General features: G+C 39.2%; 1 protein-coding gene across 3 annotated transcripts in view; it reads left to right on the top strand.

Annotated features, from left to right (window-relative positions):
• Positions 1-20916, top strand: part of LOC143020897 (ATPase family gene 2 protein homolog B-like) — a 32915-nt gene extending 11999 nt beyond the window's left edge. For 2 of the 3 annotated variants that reach the window (XM_076177783.1, XM_076177784.1), the window contains exons 6-11: positions 2759-2978; positions 6634-6834; positions 11800-11951; positions 15631-15762; positions 16843-16947; positions 20762-20916. In XM_076177783.1, the coding sequence (XP_076033898.1) occupies positions 2759-2978; positions 6634-6834; positions 11800-11951; positions 15631-15762; positions 16843-16947; positions 20762-20902 (951 nt within the window). In that variant the 3' untranslated portion in view covers positions 20903-20916. Of the gene's footprint in view, positions 1-2758; positions 2979-6633; positions 6835-11799; positions 11952-15630; positions 15763-16842; positions 16948-20020; positions 20229-20761 lie in introns of all 3 variants that reach the window. The other variant, XR_012965953.1, reaches the window with a different exon arrangement.
• The last annotated feature ends 707 nt before the right edge of the window (positions 20917-21623 follow it).

Below are 21623 nucleotides of genomic sequence, written 5' to 3'. Positions count from 1 at the left end.
GATGACCCGTCATCCAGGAGATGCCAAGATAAGAGGTAGGGTAGAGGGCAGAGGGGAGTGGAGTGTATTTAGGGATGGAATGGGTGGGAATGGTTTTTATGCCATTTTCTTTTGGGCTACCTCCCTTGTAAGGGGGAAAAAACCCTTGTTATATGTATGTATGTATTTACCTAATTGTAGCATACAAGAAAGGAGCAACACTTGTTGGGTCCCATCTCCTATTCTCTAATATTTGATCATATCTAGCCACAAACTCATGTACAGTTCCAACTTTCCAATTAACATATTTAGATTTGAATTCGTGTATTGTTTGAGCTTGGGCTATATCACTTCATAAGCTATTCCAAGTATTTATTCATCAATGTGGAAAACTGTATTTTTTCACATCCTTTGGACACATGTTCTTTCTTGATTTGGTCCCATGACCTCTTAAAGCCCTGCTATCTTTAACCAGGAGATCTTTTCTGTCAATGGAATCTATCCCTTTTAGTGACCTGAATACTGCTATAATATTACTACTACTCAAACATCTGCAACAACCTACCTGCAAGATCAAGAGAATACAAAAGCTAGCACTCAAACTAGTTTGCAGCCTGGCAGATAAACCATATGAGGAAAAACTAAAAGCACTGGTTCTACCGACTTGAAAGATTGAAGAGATTGAAAGATTGAAGAGAAAGAGGTGATATGATTACAGTATTCAGGTCACTAAAGGGGATAGATTGTATTGACAGAAGAGATCTTTTGATTGAAGATTAGAGGGCTTTAAGAGATCCTGAGAACAAATTAAGAAAAACTGTGTGTCTAAAGTATGTGAAGAAATACATTTTTCCATATGTATGGATTAATACTTGAAATAGCTTAGAAGGTGATATAGCCCAAACTAAAATAATATATGAATTCAAATCTGATTATGATGATTGGAAATCAAGGATATAGATTAAGTTTAAACAGTAATTTGAGGCTAGGTATGACAAAGTAGAAAGTAGGAGATGGGAGCCAACAAGTGTTACTCCTTTTCCTGTATACTAAAATTAAGTAAATACATTCATATGGATGATGTTGTGATGCGTGAGGTGGAATGGGTGGGGGGATGGGGGGTGAGGTAGTATGTGTGAGCAAAATTTGACGCAGCCCGAAGGGATTTCTCCCCGTCTTCTCCTTTTATGCATGAGGGGACGGAGAGGGGGGGTCGCCGATTTAATGAAGCGGCCTTGCTTTGGATATGCTGTGACTTGCGACACTGCCTCAAACCCAGGGCAGTGGACAAGGTGCAGGGATGACCCGTCATCCAGGAGGTGCTAAGATAAGAGGGAGGGTGGAGGGGAGTGGAGTGTATTTAGGGATGGAATGGGCGGGAATGATTTTATGCATTTTTCTTTTTGGCTACCTCCCTTAAAAAGGGGAAAAAGCCTTGGTATATGTATGTATGTACATTCAGGTAAATATCTTCTATACCACACAAATTACCCCACAGGAACACATATACACTCAGACTACTAAAGAAGCCTATAAGAAATACCACATAACTCTACTTCACCATCAACCCCTAGACATAAGCCCCACAGAAAAAACCCTTCCACACCTGACAAGGACCACACTGGCATACCTGCACTAATGACATCATTTAGTATTAAGACAACACCAACAAAGAATAAGCCTGGCCCCAGATTCAAACTGCCCCAGATGTAACCACCACACAGAAGACACAGAACGCCACATTGTACTAAAATGCCTCACACTAACAATCCCCTGACAATATATCTTCACACACTATATGTCTTAATTCAGTATAACACACAATATATTGTAAACCAGCATACCTTCCTAGAGTGACTTATGGTCCTGAATGCTGAAGGTTTTCTGCAAGAGAGACCAAGGGTATTGGATTGATTGACTGATCTATTTGATTTTTGCTATCAAATCTTTGGTGTGTGTGCTGAAAGTCATACAAGTATCAGGTGTGATGCCTAGAATTTGAGATCATCACAAAATGAAGGATTTGGCCATTTAATTTTACTATAGGGTGGTCATTTGATGAGGGTGCATGGATCAGATTTTTGTGGTAAGGCAGATATGTGAAAAAGCTTTAGGAAAAGGTAAGGATATTTTTTGGGCCACTATGGATTTGGAATAGGCTTATGACAGGGTAGACAGGAAGGCACTGTAGGAGGTGTTGCAGATGTATGGAATAGGAGGAAAGCAGTTAAGAACACTAAAGATTTTTTACAAAAGTAGTAGAGCGTGTGTTAGAATTAGAAATGGAGAGAATAAGTGTTCCAATAATTTTCATGTAATATCCTACAGGAAGTACTTTGGTTTCTGTGTGCAGGTGTTTCATGGGGTTGCTTTTGGTGCATGGTGCTATTGCCATATTTTATATAGTAAAGTGCTTATGTTTTATTGATTGTTGGGAAGCAAGCTGTGGAAGCATAGTTGAGTGTGGTTCTTATGAATTGATTGTAGACTGTAATTAGTTGTCTGAGGCCCATGGCTGTGATTGATTTTAGAATATATGTTTAGTTGTCAAAAGTACTTTAAACAGTTCCATGAAATACTACTTTCACTTTTCCATAGTCTGAACTTCATTAATTAGCAATTTTCCATTCTTATCATCAAAAGAATGAAGTAACCCAAGGGATTAGAATATGAAGAAAAGTTCCCCAAAAGTTGATGATTGCCAGTACAGAAATTTTCAATATAAGTTTTTCTTTTCCGGAAAATTTACAAAGGATATAGACAGTTACTTCTTTTTCAGATTTGTGAAGAAAATAGAGATGACTTTGTGAATGAAATGTTGCACAGTCTGAAGACCATCACCCCAAGCATCAACAAAAGTCTTACTTTTCTCACAGCTAAGCCCCAGCTTGTTCCAATTGGTGGGCTAGATCAGGTCAAACAGCAGCTACATCATATCTTTAGTCTTCATACTAAGTTTTCTCATAGCTATCAACAGTTTAAAATCAAACCTCCCCGAGGTTAGTGTGATGATCCAGATAAGTTATAGATTTGCATTTTAGAATAATTAATTTTATTGCATGAATGGGATTTAAAAGACAATTACTGTAAGCTATCACCTTATAAGAGAGGCCTGATTATGTAAGTGCATCATATCATGTTTCCTTAGTGGACTTATGTTCAGTAATATTAACAAGCATTTTACAGTGCTAGTTATTTAACATGTTCTGCCCATTAGTGACATGGTGAGTTTGCTGTATTGCCCACAACATATAATGCAAGTTGATATTCCTCTATCCAGAATGCATGGGAGCAGAAGTAATTTAGATTTTAAATTTCATGATTTTGTGCCTTTCCCTTTTCATGATTTTGTGCCTTTCCCTTTTTGGCTACCTCCCTTGTAAAGGGGAAAAAGCCTTGGTATATGTATGTATGTATGTAAATTTCATGATTTTGGAATGATGGTAAATTTGTATCTATATAGTGGAAGAGGCTAGTGACAGATACCTGGAAGTGGTGGTCATATGTGATTGATGATAAAGAGAATCTATTCCCTGCTATTGTTCCTCAAAACCTGTCAACACTTTTTTTTTTTTAGACTAGTGACTCCCTGTGGGCCAGAGTCATGCAGCAAACTTACATGTCTAGAAATTAATCTATACTCAAAGAAAAATACTGGTCACTTTTAACTTCTACTATCCCTCCTTAAATTTCTCCATTACCACTTCAGTGACTCCACCTCTTTGGTGCAATATTGTCATAAATGATAGAAGTGCTGGTTATCGGCAGTGAAATACATTACAGATACCTGTCAACTCCTTCATGGTCACAGTTAAGCCAAAACGTTGCTGATTTAAACTTTTGAAGAGAGAAAAGGAAGGAAAATAGTGGCCTTCATCTCTGAAGTTGCTTATGATGGAAAACACAAGAAGATCAAATTTAATTTCTAGTTTTGTTTGCATTGCAAACCGTTGCCTTTCATTGCTATATTTACACTAATAATGAATGATTTTGAAGTACAGAAAATAAAATTGAAAAAGTAGATAAGTCTCAAGTTGGATGTTGCCATGGAAGTAAGTGAAATTCTTACAGAGTTGGAAGGATTTAGAGACTTAATTTTCTCGCATGAAGCTAGATTACATGATCTAGAGAATAAACTTGAGCAGGAAAAGAATACAAACCTGGCTTAAAAAATTGAGATTGATAAATTGAGAAGGGAGAATGAAACTTTGATAAATGAGAGAGAAAAAAATCTAAGCACCATGGAGGAAAAAGAGGATAGACCAACAACAAATGAGGATAGGATAAATAGAGCAACCTTTAAAGAGATCATGGAGCAACAGGAAAGAGAGCCTAGAAGAAGGAATAGTCAGGGTTTTATAAAAAAGAATCTCTTGTCAGAGATGTTGTAGACAAGTCTAGATGCATCTTACTCTTTGGATGCCAAGAAGAATACAACACCTCATGGAAGTTATGTCAAGAAAAAGAAATGCAAATGATTAGGGAAATTACATCAACAACTCTAGGGAAGGACTTGGATGTAACAGACCAGATTGATAGCGTGTATAGGTTAGGCAAGAAGTATATTAGAAATTGTGCATGTCAAAGGAAAATAAAGGTCAAGTTGCAAGCCACGGCAAAAGAAGTAATCAGCAAGTCTTGCAAGTTAGCATGAGAAGAAAGGTTAAAAAATATTTGGATTAGGAAAGATACTAATGAAAAGGAACAAGACAAGACACAAAAGCTCATAGTGGAACCCAAAACCAAAAATAATAAGAGGACCGAAGGTGAGGAAAAGGTTTCTAAGAAAACAAAAAGGCATTATTGCAAAGTAAGCACTACAAGGAAACTTAGAATAGCATATGCTAATGTTGATGGTTTACTGTCCACTAAGAGATAAATGACTACTTAAGGATAAATTAACCTGATATACTGTGTTTAGTAGAGACTAAACTACCAAAAAATTTTGATATTCTTCTCATTCAATTTGTTGAATTGTTGAATTGAATCAGCTTCTCTCTATCTTCCTCCCTTTTCCTCTTTCTCCACTTTTTCTTCACTCAATTTCCCTTCTACCAAAAAAATTATTTGACAATCCCCCACTCACATGAAAACATAAATGTCCAGAAATCTTCCAATCCTTCCTTTGGGGACTAGTACATAGTTATATCTTATCAACCCTTCTTCCCTCTACCACCCTTGCCACATATGCATGACTTTCCTTCTAAAGAATGTGTTTACCATCATAAGTTTCCATATCTAATCACACCAACACCATCTTTCCACTATAATTCTTACCTGGCACGCCAAACCTCCCCACAGCTCTATTGATTCATCTTCTACTCTAGCATTGAGATCCCACAACACCACAATATTTACATTCCTTCCAAAACTCTATACATTCATTTAACTTGACCAAAAATGCTGCCCTGTCCTTTTTATTTTTCTCACTACAAGGACTATGTGCACTTACAGAAACCTGTAAGCGCACATGGTCCTTGTTTCATCTTTGCTCACATTATCTGTGAAAACACTTCTCTCTAATCCAGTATGCACTTTCCTATCTTATCACTTATCAGCAGAGATACTTCAGTACTCCCTTGCCCACTCATCACTTCTGACACCCTCCCCACCACTTTCTTAAACTCAATCTTGCTCCTCCCTTCAATTTAGTTTCACTTAACACTGATACATCCATCTTCCTTCTCACAAACTCCCAGTCTCTTCCCTTTTACTCTTAACTATACTGCAATCATACATACATATACCAAAGGCTTTTTTCCCCATATAAAGGAGGTAGCAAAAAAACAAAGGCATAAAAACCACTCCCACCCATTCCATCCCTAACATTCTCCACTCCCCTCTACTCTCTTCCCTTCCTCTTATCTTGACACCTCCTGGATGACAGGTCATCCCTACATCTCGCCCACTCCATTTACACACATTTAATTGCTAGAGTTCTGGTTGGAGTCCTCTTTGTAGACCCTCTAATATCTTGACTTTTTTAGGAGGAGCATAAAGAGTGCAGGATCCCTAGTCCCACCACTTCATCCCACTTAGTCATCTTATATTACATGCATGGAAAAAATATTGGCAGAATTCATTTTCCCCCCATCACAGGGGATCCAGAATACAGAAGAGGTAGAGTCATATAAGTGGTAAAGGACAGGTTCAAGGGAACAGTTTAAAGGAGGGACAGCTGCAGTACAAAATTATCATCATTCCTATATGGATAATGGTTTCTTTAACATAGATGACTTATGTCTGGCTCAGGCATTCTAAAACATTTCCTAAAGTATTGGCTGTATAATACCATGCAGTCCCCAATATGATATATATTAGATTTTTGCACAACACCCGTTTTGTGATCTTGAGTATTTTTGAGAGATCATAGAACTGTGGCTATCATTTTTAGGTGCTACTCCATAGAAAGCATTTTGTTTTTTAAGTACAGATGTTCATTTAGTTTTGTTTTAACTTGAGCAGTTATTATTCTTAATGCTTTATTATGTATTGTTTTTAGGATGTCTGTTTGTTTCCTTAATTGTTGGATAGTATGCCCTGGATCAAGCCATGCCTATCTATATAGTGGTGAAATATATATTTTTGTAAGAAGTTTTTTGAATTATTATTTTTTATTTTTATGATATTATTCCTCCTTGTCATTGACACCAGGAATTCTACTGTATGGACCAAGAGGATGTGGCAAAACTCGCTTAATTGGCTCACTTGCATCCCAGCATTCCTGCACGTTCCTTAGTGCCAATGCTTCCCAACTCCTTTCACCCTATGTTGGAGAGACAGAAAAGCGCATAGCAGCACTGTTTCATGCTGCTCGTCTAGCACAGCCTTCAGTCATATTTCTAGATGAAATTGGTAGGTAATTTTGTGTAATTTGATGCAAATGCCTTTTGACTTACCTGTCTTCCTGGTAAGGGGGAAAAAGCCATTGGTTTATAATGTATGTATGTATATATATATATATATATATATATATTTATATATAAGTCTAGTACTGTAGCCTCATTGCTATTCATGATCAACTCACATACATCAAATGGAATGTCTGGTCTTGTTTGGGTAGCAGTCCAGTTGACCTGTCCAATATTTCTTCTCTTTTTCTGACAACTCTCCTATCTTCACTGCTGCATGATGACTACTGAGCACCACTAGTTTTAAAGATAATATTGTACCTGGTTGAGCATCATGCTGTCATCAGCAGCATTGGAAATAACATTTAAACCAACATACTTTAAGGCTTTTGACTCCATGCTACCAACAAGAAATACTTGACTCAGCTTATCATATGAAGCTCAGACTCATGGGTACCTGCCCAAAGAAAAGTGTCAACATACATACATGCAGAGCCTTCTCCTACTCTCTGTAGCCCCAAAGGGGACATTCCTTGAAAAAAAAAAAAGATAAAATAAAATAAAATAGGGTCTTTTAATGTGTATGCATGTGGTACAGATGAGAGTAAAAGGGAAGAGATAGGCAGTATGTTTGTGAGAAGATGGATGTGTTGAGTAAAATTAAGTTCAAGGGGAGGGGCAAGTTTGAATTTGGTAATGTAGCTGGGAGGGTGTCAGGAGTGAAGAGAGGAAAAGGGACACATGGAGTGGCTATACTAGTAAGTGAAGTGATAGGTAAGCGTGTAGTGGAGTGGAAGGAGGTTTCTTCAAGGTTAGTGTGGATAAAGGTGAAACTGGGAAAGGAGATGTGGGTCTTTGTAAGAGCATATGGGCCCGGTGGTGAGAAGAGTGTAGAGGAAAGGGAGGCTTGTTAGATGGATTTAAATGAGTGCACAAAGGGTTTGGGGAAATTTGTCAATTTAGAGGTATTGGAAGATCTTAATGCTAGAGTAGGGGATGAACCAATATATGGAGTGGTTAGGAAATGCCTGATAGTGATGAGAGGCAGCCCAATGTTTCAGAAAAGGAGGAGTACAAGAAGCTGAGAGAGGAGTGGGAGGGAGTGAAGGATAGAGTAGAACTAGGAGTGGAGGAGGAATGGGGATGGTTCAAGGAGGGAGTCACAAAGTGTGCAAAGATGGTGTGTGGAACAAGAAGGGCGGGAGGAAATAGAAGGAAGGGTAGTGAATGGTGGGATGAGGAAACAAAGAAGGTTGTAGAAGAGAAGAAGCAAGCTTTCACAGATTGGTTACAAAATAGGATGAGGGAGTCGTATGAGAGGTACAAAGAAAAGAGAAGTAAAGCACAAGGTAAAGGAGGCAAAGAGGAGAGCAGATGCAAAATGGGGTAAGAGTATGATAGAAAATTTTGAAAGTAATAAAAAGATGTTTTGGAAAGAAATTAAGAGAGGAAGAGGAGGCGAATCAAATAGAGAAGAATAGGTAAAAGGTGCAGATGGAGAGATGATAATGGAAGAGAAGGCAGTAAGGGGAAGATGGGCAGGGTATTTTAGGGAGTTGCTAAATGTGAAGAAGGATAGGGAGGGAAAGATAGTTGCAGTGGGAAGTGCTAAGAAAATGACCGTGATGAGTAAGGAAAATGAAGGAGAAATAAGGAAAGATGAAGTGAAGGCAGTTGTTAAGATGATGAAAGCAGGTAAGGCACCTAGTCTGGATGGATTTCATGCAGAATGTCTAAAAAAAAAGGAGGTACAGTGATGATGGACTGGCTGGTGAGGTTATTTAATGTTTGCTGGAGAGAGGGTGGAGTGCCGGAGGACTGTAGGAGTGCCTGTATAGTTCCACTTTACAAGGGAAAAGGGGAAAAGTGGGAGTAGTAGTTTCTGAGGGATTAGCTTGTTAAGTGTAGTTGGGAAGGCTTATGGGAGGATCTTGATTGAGAGGATTAGGAGAGGAACAGAGGGAATAATTGATGAGGAACAGTGTGGATTTAGGACAGGTAGAGGTTGCGTAGATCAGATTTTTGTGGTAAGACAGATGTGTGAGAAAGCTATAGGAAAAGGTAAGGATGTTTTTTGGGCTTTTATGGATCTGGAAAAGGTTTATGACAGGGTAGACAGGAAGGCACTGTGGGAGGTTTTGCAGATATATGGTATAGGAGGAAAGCTTCTAGGAGCTGTCAAGAGTTTTTACGAGAGTAGTAGAGCATGTGTCAGGAATAGAAATGGAGAGACTGGAAGTGAGCATTAAGGGAGAGTGACTGGAGGAAGTGGATAGTTTTAGATACTTGGGTGCGAATATGACAGGAAAAGAAGGACTGGAGGTGGAGGTAGAATGTAGATTGAGAGAAGCGAGTAAAAGCCTTGGTGGATTAAAAAGTGTAATGAGGAATAGACATTTGGGAATGGAGACTAAGAGGAGATTGTATGAAGGCGTGATTGTGCCAACAGCATTGTATGGGGCAGAAACATAGAATATAAGAGAGGAAGAGAGAAGTAGTTTGATTGTGTTTGAGATAAGGTGTCTGAGAAGTATGATGGGGGTTATTAGGCTGGATAGAGTGAGAAATGAGGAGGTGAGGAGGAGAACAGGGGTGGTAAGGGAGTTGGGAGATGGGGTGGATGAAAGAGTATTAGGATGGTTTGGACACATGGAAAGAATGAATGAAGAAAGACTAGTAAAAGAGGTATGGAAGGCAGATGTGGAGGGAGTAAACATGAGGGGGCGACCTAGGATGAGATGAATGGATGGGGTGAAAGGGGCTTTAGGGAAGAGGGGAATGTCTGTTGAGGAAGGATGGGAGAGGACAGAAGACGGGTGAATGGAGAATGGTTGTACATGGATGATGTTGTGATGCATGAGGTGGAATGGGTGGGGGGATGTGGGGTGAGGGAGTATGTATGAGAAAAATTTGATGCAGCTCAAAGGGATTTCTCTCCATCTTCTCCTTTTCTGCATGAGGGGATGGAGAGGGAGGGGTTGCCGATTTAATGAAGCCGCTTTTAACCCCACAATATCATGCATCCAATACCGCAGACAGGGAATAGATACATAATGGACTTAAACCCACTTATAAGGAGATGGTTGAGTTAAAGCATACTTATTTTGCAGAAATTTTATGTGAAAGAAAAAAAAAAGAGGGCTTACCTGGTCCCATGCTACACCCCATTTAATTCCCTTTTATAACATGCAGTCAGAGTGGGAAGTATTCTTGTCTACCTCAGGGTGCTAAGGATGAGGTAGTCATAGAAATGATAGAGATTTAACCCCTTCACTCCGGGCCAAAATCTCACGGGCAGCATTAGCTGCCAGACGTGCGATGTTGCGTCATAATACTCGCATTATAAAAAATAAAGTCACCGCTGTATTGCTTGTTCTCTCTTTCACCCGTGAATTTTGATAACCATAGAAAATATGATGAAGCCAGTTTACAGAGTATGGGAGTCACGCAGGTACAACTACAATAAATATAATCAAGATGCCGACATCGGCATCCTTGCATACCCACTTGCTCCTCATGACTCCTATGTAGGCGTCATGGTATCGAAGGGGTTAAGGACAGAAGCAGAAAGGTGGTACATTGGAAGATTAAAGTGAAAGGTAGTCTTCAGTCATAAAAGAATGCTCTATAGCTGGTTCATATAGGTGTCACTAGAGTCTGATATGTATTACATACATACATATACCAAAGGCTTTTTCCCCCTACACGGGGGGGGGGGGTAGCCAAAAAGAAAAAGGCATAGAAACCACTCCCACCCATTCCATTTCCTATATATTCCACTCCCCTCCACCCTCCTCCCTCCCACTTACCTTGGCACCTTCTCATTAACCCCTTTGATATGATGACGCCTACGTAGGCGTCATGAGAAGCAAGTGGGTACGCGAGGATGCCAATGTCGGCGTCTTGATTATATATATTGTAGTTGTACCTGCATGACCCCCATACTCTGTAAACTGGCTTCATCATATTTTCTATGGTTATCAAAATTCATGGGTGAAAGAGAACGAGCAATACAGTAGTAACTTTTTTTTTACAATGCGAGTATTATGACACAACATCGCACGTCTGGCAGCTAATGCTGCCTGCGAGATTTTGGCCCGTAATGAAGGGGTTAGATTTATGCAGTCATCCCACAAGGGGATAACTTTGTGTACAATGCCCTGTTCCTTTTATGGGTTATTGACTGTGCATGTTTCATTCTGTCAATATTTTAGGGACTGAAAGAAATCCCTACAGATCAGTCCTGCAACATTCTTTTAGATTGGAAACAAATATTCAGTCGAAAAAGAATGCTGATAATTTTTAACTTGTACAATTCTTCTCATTTAGGAAGCTCACTGGCTGAGCAGGTTAGGGTGTCATTACTTGCAGCAAAGGTCGAGGTGAGGGCGGTTCGAATCCTGTCACCGGCGAAGTTGAACCAAGGGCATGGTTCATTAAATTCCACACTACAAAGCCCTCTGTGAGGGGTACCATCCTAGCCTCCTGATAGGGGGCGAGTGTGTGACATTAAACCATATCATATCACAATCCTTCTGATTTGATACATACCAAGGGCTTTTTCCCCTTTACAAGGGAGGTAGCCAAAGTCAAAAACATAAATCCACTCCCACCCATATCCCCACATACTTCACTCCCATTCACCACCCCTCCTTCCCTCACTCTCTTCTTGGCTCCTCCTGGATGACAGGTCATTCCTGCATCTTGCCCACTGCCCTGGGTCAGAAGCATTGCAGCAAGACACAACACATCCACAGCCAAGGCGGCTTCATTTGATTGGCGACCCCCCCCCCTCTCTCTGTCCCCTCCTGCAGAAAAAGAGAAGATGTTGAGAAATACCTCTGATTTGATACCTTCCTTAGATATTTTCTTTACCAGATCATTCTCCTCTTTGGTGCAAAATTGTTCCCAAGGATAAAAGCACCAGTTGTTGGCGACAAAGTACTAAGATACTTCCTTTTCCTTGCAGATGGTTTGTTCGGTGTTCGTGATAGTACCAGTGGTGGGGTACATGTCAGTCTACTCAATGAGTTACTACAGGCCATGGATGGGGCAGATGTGAATTCAGTCAGCTTGCAAGGAGCTGCATTGTTTAAAAACCAGTACAGTGATTACAGGCATGTAAGTATACCAGCACATATTTCTCTCTCTCTCTCTTTTTTTTTTTTTTTTTTCATATCCATGTTGAGATACTAACTGGATGGCATCATGCAGTTGTGTTTGAATGGTAACATGAAGCTAATGCTTTAGGGAGAGTTTTGGGGCGCCTCTATTGACTGGAGCTACACATCATTTGTCTATGTGAGAGTAAAATCACCACTCATAGAGGAATGTTACTATTTTTCTACAACAACTGTCCCTCTTTGATGCTATTCTCTTGAAACTTGGTACCACTTTTGTGACTGTACCTCTTCTTATCCCCTGTGGTAGGGTGAGAAAAGAGTTCTGTCGCCTTGATTTCCATGCAAGTCATAAAAGGTGACAAAGTAGAATGGAGTGATGGGACTAGGGATCTTAGGAGAATCCAATCAGAACATTAAAATTTGGGTCATTAAATATGCATGATTGTGGCACAGATTAGAGTAAAAAAGAAGAGATTGACAGTTTATGAAAAAGTAGAGGGATGTGTTAGCATTAAGTGAAAATAAGTTGAAAAGAACTAGTGGGGAGTGCTGGGAGTGATTAGGAGGAAAGGGAGGGAAGGAGTGGCTCTGGTGGTTAGTGATGAGATGAGAAAGTACATAGAGTAGAGGAAAGTGTCTTCAAGGTTAATGTGGGTGAAGGGGTAACTGGGATGGGAGATGTGGGCTTTGTGAGTGCACATGGACCTGGTAATGAGAAAAGTGAAGAGGAAAGGGAAGCTTTTTGGATAGTGTCAAATTGGTGTTTAGAGAGTTTTGGGAGCAATGTAAATGTATTGGTGCTGTGGATCTTGATGCTAAAGTGGGAGATGAGCCAGTAGATGGAGTAGTAAGGAGATTTGGAGTGCCAGGTAAGAATCTTAATGGAGAGATGATGTTGGAGATGTGTTTAGAAAGGGAGCTGGTGATAGCAGACAGTGTTTAAGAAGAGAGCCAATTATAAGTATACATGGGAAAAGGTAGTGGATGGAAGGGTCATTGATTGGGCATTAATGGACCATCTAGTGGTGTCCAAATAAAGGGTAGGAAGAGTTCTATATATTCATATTTTCAGAGGAGAGAGTGGGAGAGTCAAATCATTCTTTTTGTAGAAAGGAAAATGAGAGTGGAAGAAAAGTGGAAGAGGAGGAAAAAAGTGGGAGGTGGAGAGATGCTGAGTTAACATATTGAATGAATTGGAAAAGGAGAAAGAATATCTGGAGAAATTGAGAGCAATGTGGGAGGAGATGAAAAGTAGAGGGGAGGTAGGAGTAGAAAAAGAGTAGTTATGTTTTAAGTAGGAAATGTGCAAAGGTTACCGATAGATCCAAGTCTTCAGATGGTATGGGTTATGCTGTGGTCTCAGACTCTACCATTATTAAGAAGAGGTTGCGTTTAGTTGCTTCAAGTTTTACAGCAGAATTACATGTAAATTTAAATGCCTTACTATTTATTTTTTGTCATAAATCTTATAACAATAGTTATGTAATTTTGACGGACTCCATGAGTGTTCTCTCATCTTTAAAGCAAATTTATCCTTTCTGTCAATTGGTCCAAGAAATCAAAGACTGGTTGATTTTTATTTATTCCTGTAAGAAATTACAAAAGAGGGGAATGTCTGTTGAGGAAGGACGGGAGAGGACAGAAGATGGGGTGAGTGGAGAAGGGTTGTGTGTGGATGATGTGATGTGTGACGGGGAGTGGGTGGGGGGATGAGGAAGTATGTATGAGAAATAATTTGATGCAGCCTGAAGGGATTTCTCCCTGTCTTCTCCTTTTCTGCATGAGAGGATGGAGGGGGGGTCACCAAATTAATGAAGTGGCCTTGCTGTGGATGTGCTGTGTCTTGCGACACTGCTTCTGACCCAGGGCAGTGGACAGGATGCAGGGATGACCCGTCATCCAGGAGGTGCCAAGATGAGAGGGAGGGTGGAGGGGAGTGGAATATGTAGGGGATGGAATGGGTGGGAGTGGTTTCTATGCCTTTGTTTTTTTTTTTTGGCTACCCCCCATGTAAGGGGGAAAAAGTCTTTGGTATATGTATGTAAGAAATCCACTATTCAGTTTTGCTGGATTCCATGATCTCTGATTCTATTTACTTATTGATTCAAGTATTTTACCTATGAGTAATGTCAAACTCATTGGCCGTTGCACATAGACTATTTATCTCCCTTTTTGAAAACAGGAACATTTGCCTGCCCCCAAGCAATAGGCACAAAACCAATATGTATTGACTTATTAAATATTTCTGTTAATTGGTCACAGATTTCAAATTTACATCCTTTAAGCACTTGAAAAAATTTCGTCTGGAAACCGGAATTTTGTAGCTTTAAGTCTTTCAATCTGTTTGACTACTTCTGTCTTACTAATGCTGATATTAGATAGTCTACTTTCTTCATCCCCACTAAAAATTGGATCACAGTCAGGTACCTTATCTAACCTCTCCTTAGTAAAAACTGAGAGAAAATATTTGTTAAACACATCACTAGTTTTTTTCCTCTGATTCTATCATGATATCTTCATAATTTTTAATTGGGCCTATCCTTTCCTTATTTTTTGATCTGTAGAGATGAAAGAAGCCCTTTGGATTGGATCTTCCTTGTCTGGCAATATTAATTTTGTAGTTACATTTCTCTGTGTGGGTGTTCTTTTTAACCAGTCTTGCCATATCACTATATTTGGATCTAAGGTGTGTTTCCCCATTTTTTATTCTGGCAGAAAGTCTCTCTTTTCATTCTAATTTTTTTTTTTTTTTTTTTTTTTTTTTTTTTCTCTTTCTTCTCCAGCCTGTCCATTATCCATTTGGGAGTATTACTGTTCTTCCATTTTGACTTCAGGGGAATAAATTTGTGATGAAATATAGTTTTCCATATAGATACATAAATACTTGGAATAGTGTAGAAGGTGATATAGCCCAAGCTCAAACAATACATGAAGTCAAATCTAAATATGATAATTAGAAATCAAGGATATAAATTAATTTGGAACTATACACAAATTCGAGAGTAGGTATGACAAAATTAGAGAGTAGGAGATGGGACACAATGAGCATTGCTCCTTTCCTGTATACTACAATTAGGTAAATACAATGGTATACCTACACTCAGGACACCATCTGTCATTAAGACAATACCAACACAGATTCAGACTACCATAGATGCAACTACCACACAGAAGACACAGGACACTTCACACTACAATGCTCCACAGTAACCAGCCATTGATAACAACACATGTATCCTAAGTGACTCATCATCCCACTCAGAGGCTGTTGTTGATTTCCTGAAGGCCACAGGTCTTCTGCAAGAGAGACCAGGTGTAACAATTGATTAATATTAGCTCCTTGGGGATGAAGAGCTATCACTGTCCCCTCCTGCTGCCCAGGGCAGGAACACTGCAACAAGACACATTACCATAGCAGGGTCTGACAGTCAAAGCTGGCTTACCCTCACTGATTCATTACATGATGACCCTCCCTCCTTGTCCACTCTCGAGTAAATTGAGAAAGACAAGAAGAAATCCCTTTGGGCTGCATCATCTTATCGTGCATTTACAACCACCCTCCACTCACACCTTTCTCTTGCCCTCCTTTCCTGCTCCATAGACATTACCCTTGCATCCCTTGCACATTGTAACACTATTAGACATTGCTAAATTGATCTACTTTTGAAAATTTGCAGGATGCTGTTTTGGTATGCGCAGCTACAAATGCACCAGATCGTATTGATGCTGCATTGTTACGTCCAGGTCGTTTTGACTATCATATCTATGTTCCACCACCAGACTTCACTGCACGCCATCACATTTTACAGGTTTGTGATTTAAGAATTTACCTAACTGTTTGCATAATTGCAGTAAATGGTAGTGTTAATGTATTTTTATATGGATGTATAACTCCAACTCCTGAGTTATGCAAGGTTTATATATGCATTATTAATCTAAAGCAAGCAAAAATTAAAGGATATTTATTTGAGATTTGAGATACACACATATATATATATATATATATATATATATATATATATATATATTATATATATATATATGTATATATATATATATATATTTTTTTTTTATCAATAAAATTTAGGACACCAACTTGTAGCAGTGATTTTAAGACATCCTGCCACACATCAGTTCATGTGCTAACCATTCCAGACAGTGTTTGAAGATGAAAAATGCAGACAGTTTTAACAGAATAAACAATATTTAAGGACTAAGCCTTTGTGCAATATACAGCATTTTCCTCACTATAGATTTTTCAAATACAGAAATAAAGAATGCAAACTCTAAGTATATAAAAGCTGTAGAGGGGGCAGAACAGAATTAGTACATAGGAGAATGACCAAAATGATACATAGGTTCAGAAATTTACCTAACAAGGACAGGCTTAGGCACTTTAGTTTACACACACTGGAAAGATGCAGAATGCTGGATGATCTAATAGAGGTGTTGAAGTGGATCAAGGGCTTTAACAAGGGTGATGCAAAGTCATCTTATTAAGACAAAAGGGGCAGGACCTTCAATAATGGATTTAAATTGAGCAAATTTAGATATAGGAAGGAAATAGGCAAGAACTAGTTTACCAATAGAGTGGTCAATAAAATTAAATAGACTTAGTAACCATGTAGTAAGCATTAAATATATATATATATATATATATATATATATATATATATATATATATATATATATTTAGAAGTGTTTTTTGACAATTTCATGGATGGGAATGATAGGTGGTAATGGACATGGAACTGCTTAGTGTAGGCTTTATGGTCTCTTGCATTCTCCTTCAATCTTACATTCTTATGACCTAACCTAAATGTAACATGTTACAATCCATCTATGTTTCAGTTATATTTTACTCATGTATAATATTATAATGTTCACAGTTAAAGACCAAGAAAATGAATCTTCCAAATGATAGTATCCTGGACACACTGGCTCAGCATACAGATGGGTACACTGGGGCTGAGCTTGAGAATTTAGTGTTGCAGGTGAGTCGTGATGTTATTCATAGTTGTGTGGAATTTTCTCTATATAGCTTTTGTTTGGTATTAAATGTTGCCTGAATTTCTTTGATTGAAAATCCATGGCCCCACGGCAGCTGGCAAAACTTCTCAGGCATTCCCATAGATCTGAAAAGAAACTTTGGACTTATGCCTACATTGCATTCATGCAGTTGTAGAATTACTATTATCATTGTCAATGTTATCATTGTCATTATTATTATTATTATTATTATTATTATTATTATTATTATTATTATCATCATTGTGCCGGCAGCACTGTATGGGGTAGAAACATGGAACATAAGAGGGGAAGAGAGGGATAGTTTAAATGTGTTTGAGGTGAAATGCCTGAGAAGTATGGTAAGGGTTACTAGGCTGGATAGAGTGAGAAATGAGGAGGTGAGGAGGAGAGCGGATGTAGAAAAGGAGTGGGAGATAGGGTTGATGAAAGAGTATTGGGATGGTTTGGACACATGGAAAGAGTGAGTGGAAAAAGATTAGTAAAAGAGGTGTGGAAGGCAGTGGTGGATGGGGTGAACAGGAGGGGGCAACCAAGGATGAGATGAGATGGATGGGGTAAAAGGGGCATTGAGAAAGAGGGGAATGTCTGTTGAGGAAGGAAGGGAGAAGACAGAAAATAGGGTTGAGTGGAGAACAGTTGTGTGTGGATGATGCTGTGATGCATGGAAGGGAGTGGGTGAAGGATGGGGGTGTAAGGGAGCATGTATGAATGATATTTTGACACAGCCCAAAGGGTTTCTCCCTATCTTATCTTTTTCTGCATGAGGCAATGGAGAGTGGGGGTGTGGTCACTGATTAAATGAAGTGGCCTTGTTGTGGATGTGTTGTGTCATGCTACGTTGCTTCTGACCCAGGGCAGTGGGTGATGTGCAGGGATGACTTGTCATCCAGGAAGAGCCAAGAAAAGAGGAAGGGAGGGGTGGTGAATGGGAGTGGGGTATGTGGGGATGGAAATGGGGTGTAAGTGTGCCTTTGACTTTGGCTACCTACCTCCTTTGGAAGAGGAAAAAAGCCATTGGTATATGTATGTATTAATATTATTGTTATTACTGATCCATCCACAGCAAGGCCGCTTCATAAATTTGGGGGGGTTGCCGAATTTATGAAGCGACCTTGCTGTGAATGTACTGTGTTTTGGGACATTGCTTCTGACCCAGGGCAGTGGACAGAATGCAGGGATGACCTGTCATCCAGGAGGTGCCAAGATGAGAGGGAGGGAGGAGGGGAGTGATATATAGGAAATGGAATGGGTGGGAGTGGTTTCTATGCCTTTTTCTTTTTGACTACCCACCATGTAGGGGGAAAAAGCCTTTGGTATATGTATGTATGTATGTTATTATTGATGGGGTAGAGTTTTGGACATAATCAAAGGCTTAGATAGCAGTTGGTGACCAATTTGCTTTTCTGCATGCAGTTTGTAGTAGGTTCCAATACTTTTGTAACTGCCCTTTTTTTTTTTTAATTGTGTATAATGTGACTGCTCAATCATCATTTACCATATATTGCAGGGCATCTTATCAAATATTTTAAATTTATATAATAGAGAATTTTAAGATAAAATAATTCTAGCAAATATAAAGAATATTAAAAAAAAATAATAATAAACAGAGGAAGGAGCCATGTAAATGATACATCCCCTAGAGAAATGAAGAAAACCAGTATGAAAAAAGGCAAGGTCCCAAAGAGAGGGGTTACCTGTAAATGATCTTCATACAGTGGTGTAGGAATAATTGGCTGGGTTCTCCCTCATGTCCCACTCTGTTAGCCCAGCAATAAAACAGGGGATTACCAGATAATTTCACCTCATAATTTCACCTCAGAAAATTGCCTTCCTATTTTTGTCATCAATATGCAGCCACAAGGGGTAGACACTGCATACTTTTGACAAGTACTGTACACTCCTGAATGAATTTTCTGTGCCTTTGTCTTAGGACCAAACTTGTGCAACACTACATTCATCAAATGACTTAATGCATATTCACATTTGTTCATCCATTGACTCAGTTGTGTCTTTTAGTAGATGTAGAACTGTGTGCAAGACTCCTGGCCCAACACTGATTTTTAATGACCATCAATAATGTAGTAACTGATGGAGGTAGAAAGTTATATTTTTTATATAAGTAGCAATAGGCTTTTGGACTTAAATTATGCAAAGTTAGTGTTCAGCTAATATCTTCAGACCACCATTTCACGGTGATTCTACTGATTATGTAATCCACCTGAAATGAGAAAAAAATGGATAAGAGTTTTCCTTTTAACTGCATTAACATCATCATGAACATGTTTTATCTTGTTAAGTAGGATGTTTTTCTCCTTGTTCCACTGCTCTTTCTTGAAGGAGTGTCTCTCCTTTGTAAAAGCATCCAATTAGGTATTCTCTATATTGACATTACTCCCCCACTAGAAAGTTACATTACATATTGAAAACCAAATACATACATACATATACCAAGGCTTTTTCCCCCTTACCAGGGAGGTAGCCAAAAAGGACAAGGCATAAAATCATTCCCACCCATTCCATCCCCGAAAACACTCCACACCCCTCCACCCTCCCTCCCATCTTAGCACCTCCTAGATGACGGGGCATCCCTGCACCCTGTCCACTGAAAACCAAATTACTGTATATATTGATTGCTGACGGAACTGTGACTGTTACCCATGCCCTTCATGTGATGTCACCAGTTAGGAATTTCCCATGATCTGTCAAAATCAGGTAGACCCTCCTTTTTCTCAAGTGCACTTGGATCATTGACATTCATGCACAAACTATTTCCAAAATAGCATCGTAAGAGAATCCTGACCAAGTGTAAAGTGCTGAATGCAATGAGGGTTTCTGATTGAGTTTTTTGGGTTTTGCATGAAGTGTTTGTGACTGAGCACTGTGTGGGTTGAAATTTGGTGCCTTATTTTTCTTCTTCTTCTTTGTTATTTATTGGACCAAAAAATCAGAGAGCATTCAGAGTGCACTCGGAAAATTAACGATCAAGTACGAACTATGTCAATGGTTGTGAAGGCCCTGCATTTGATCTATTTCTAGTTTAATGCAAGGATTACCTGCCTATGCAGTATGAGATCAGGTCCCACAAGTACAGCAGCAACATTAAGAGCCACTTCAAGAAAAAATATTCTGTCAGTTACATAGAGGTGGAGTAGCCTTGTAAGGCAACATCAAAATGTGGCAAGAGGAAGTAGGTCTCTGTCCCAAGTCTATCTAGTGATGGATCCAGTCCATGTACTTCCAGGAAGTGAGTCAAACAAATTTATCAGGTGTCTTTTTGCAACTTTGGTATAATTGCTATTAGTGTTGGGCTCTCCTAGGTCTGTATGAACAAGGCACTCACCAGCTTGGTCATCTACCTTTGTACCTCTTGCAGATGGTGAGGTGCCCCTTGAAGGGGAATGAGTAACTACCTTTAAGGAAGGACTCAATGAAGTAGAGGAGGAATAGTGATAGCTTAATTGAGTTGTGTCTCTTGTAGTTCATTTAATTTTTAATTTAACTATATTTTTTAATTGGTAGAGTAATGGTTAACATCCATTATTTTAATAACATAATTAGTGGATTAACCTTAACTAAGCTACTTAATAGATTAACAGATTGATGGATAATGAAGCTATTGTTTGTCATGAACTTGTTTTTCCAGCATTGTAATGTAGATCTCATAATGGTTGTTGCCAGACAGTTTTATTCAGCTGAAGAGATATTGTCATAGTGAAAAGGCTGATTAATGTAGATATGTTTGTCCTTGATTCATCATAGTAATCTCTTATTTTCTAGGCAAGTATTCTGGCTGTCCAAATGGGAAACATAGACAGGGAGACCATAACACTCTCAGAGGAGTGCCTGCTGGAAGCCTTACAGAACACAACACCCTCAGTCTCAAAGAAAGAAATTAAAATGTATGAGATGTTTTCTTAACACAGACAATAAAGAAAAAAATGAATTTGGTACTTTTCATAACCATTTGAGAGAAGAATAGGACATACTTTTGTAATGGGTATTTTAACTTTTAATATCATACTTCTGATGGACCATGTCATCAAGAGTGTGGAGAATATGGAACCCACCAAGGGACTGGGGGAGGCAGATAAGTTCGCCTACATGGACGATGATGGAATCATAGAGGCTGCTTCGGAGTCGCTTGTGGTAACAGTTAAACTATGGAACAAAGTTCTGCAAGACCATGGACTTAAACTCAATCTACAGAAGACGGAAGTAATGGTAGTCTCCCGACAAAAAAAAACCCTTCAGGTGGAAGTTGACGGAATCACCTTGAAGCAGACCACAGCATACAAATAATTGGGAGTTATGTACGATGACAAAGGAACCCATGAAGGAGCAATACTAGACAGAATTCAGAAGTACATGGCAAATGTCATCTTCTTGTACCCTCTGTTGAAGGACAAGTACATACTGGCATGGACATTGATGACGAAAATGACATCCTGAGTGCAGGCAGTGGAGATGCAAGTCCTGTGTATGATACATGGAGTCACAAGAAGGGACAGACTAAGAAACGAGACCATCAGGAGAGAGCTGGATGGGGAAAGCATAATCAATTACATTGAAAGGACCCAGTTGTAGTGGTATGGACATATGAAAAGGATGGAGGAACATAGGACACTAAGTAGGTGGTATC

This window comes from Oratosquilla oratoria, chromosome 41, assembly GCF_046742065.1.
Source record: "Oratosquilla oratoria isolate Oo_2021 chromosome 41, ASM4674206v1, whole genome shotgun sequence".
Lineage (NCBI taxonomy): Eukaryota > Metazoa > Arthropoda > Malacostraca > Stomatopoda > Squillidae > Oratosquilla > Oratosquilla oratoria.
This window is presented reverse-complemented; position numbering and strand designations above follow the sequence as displayed.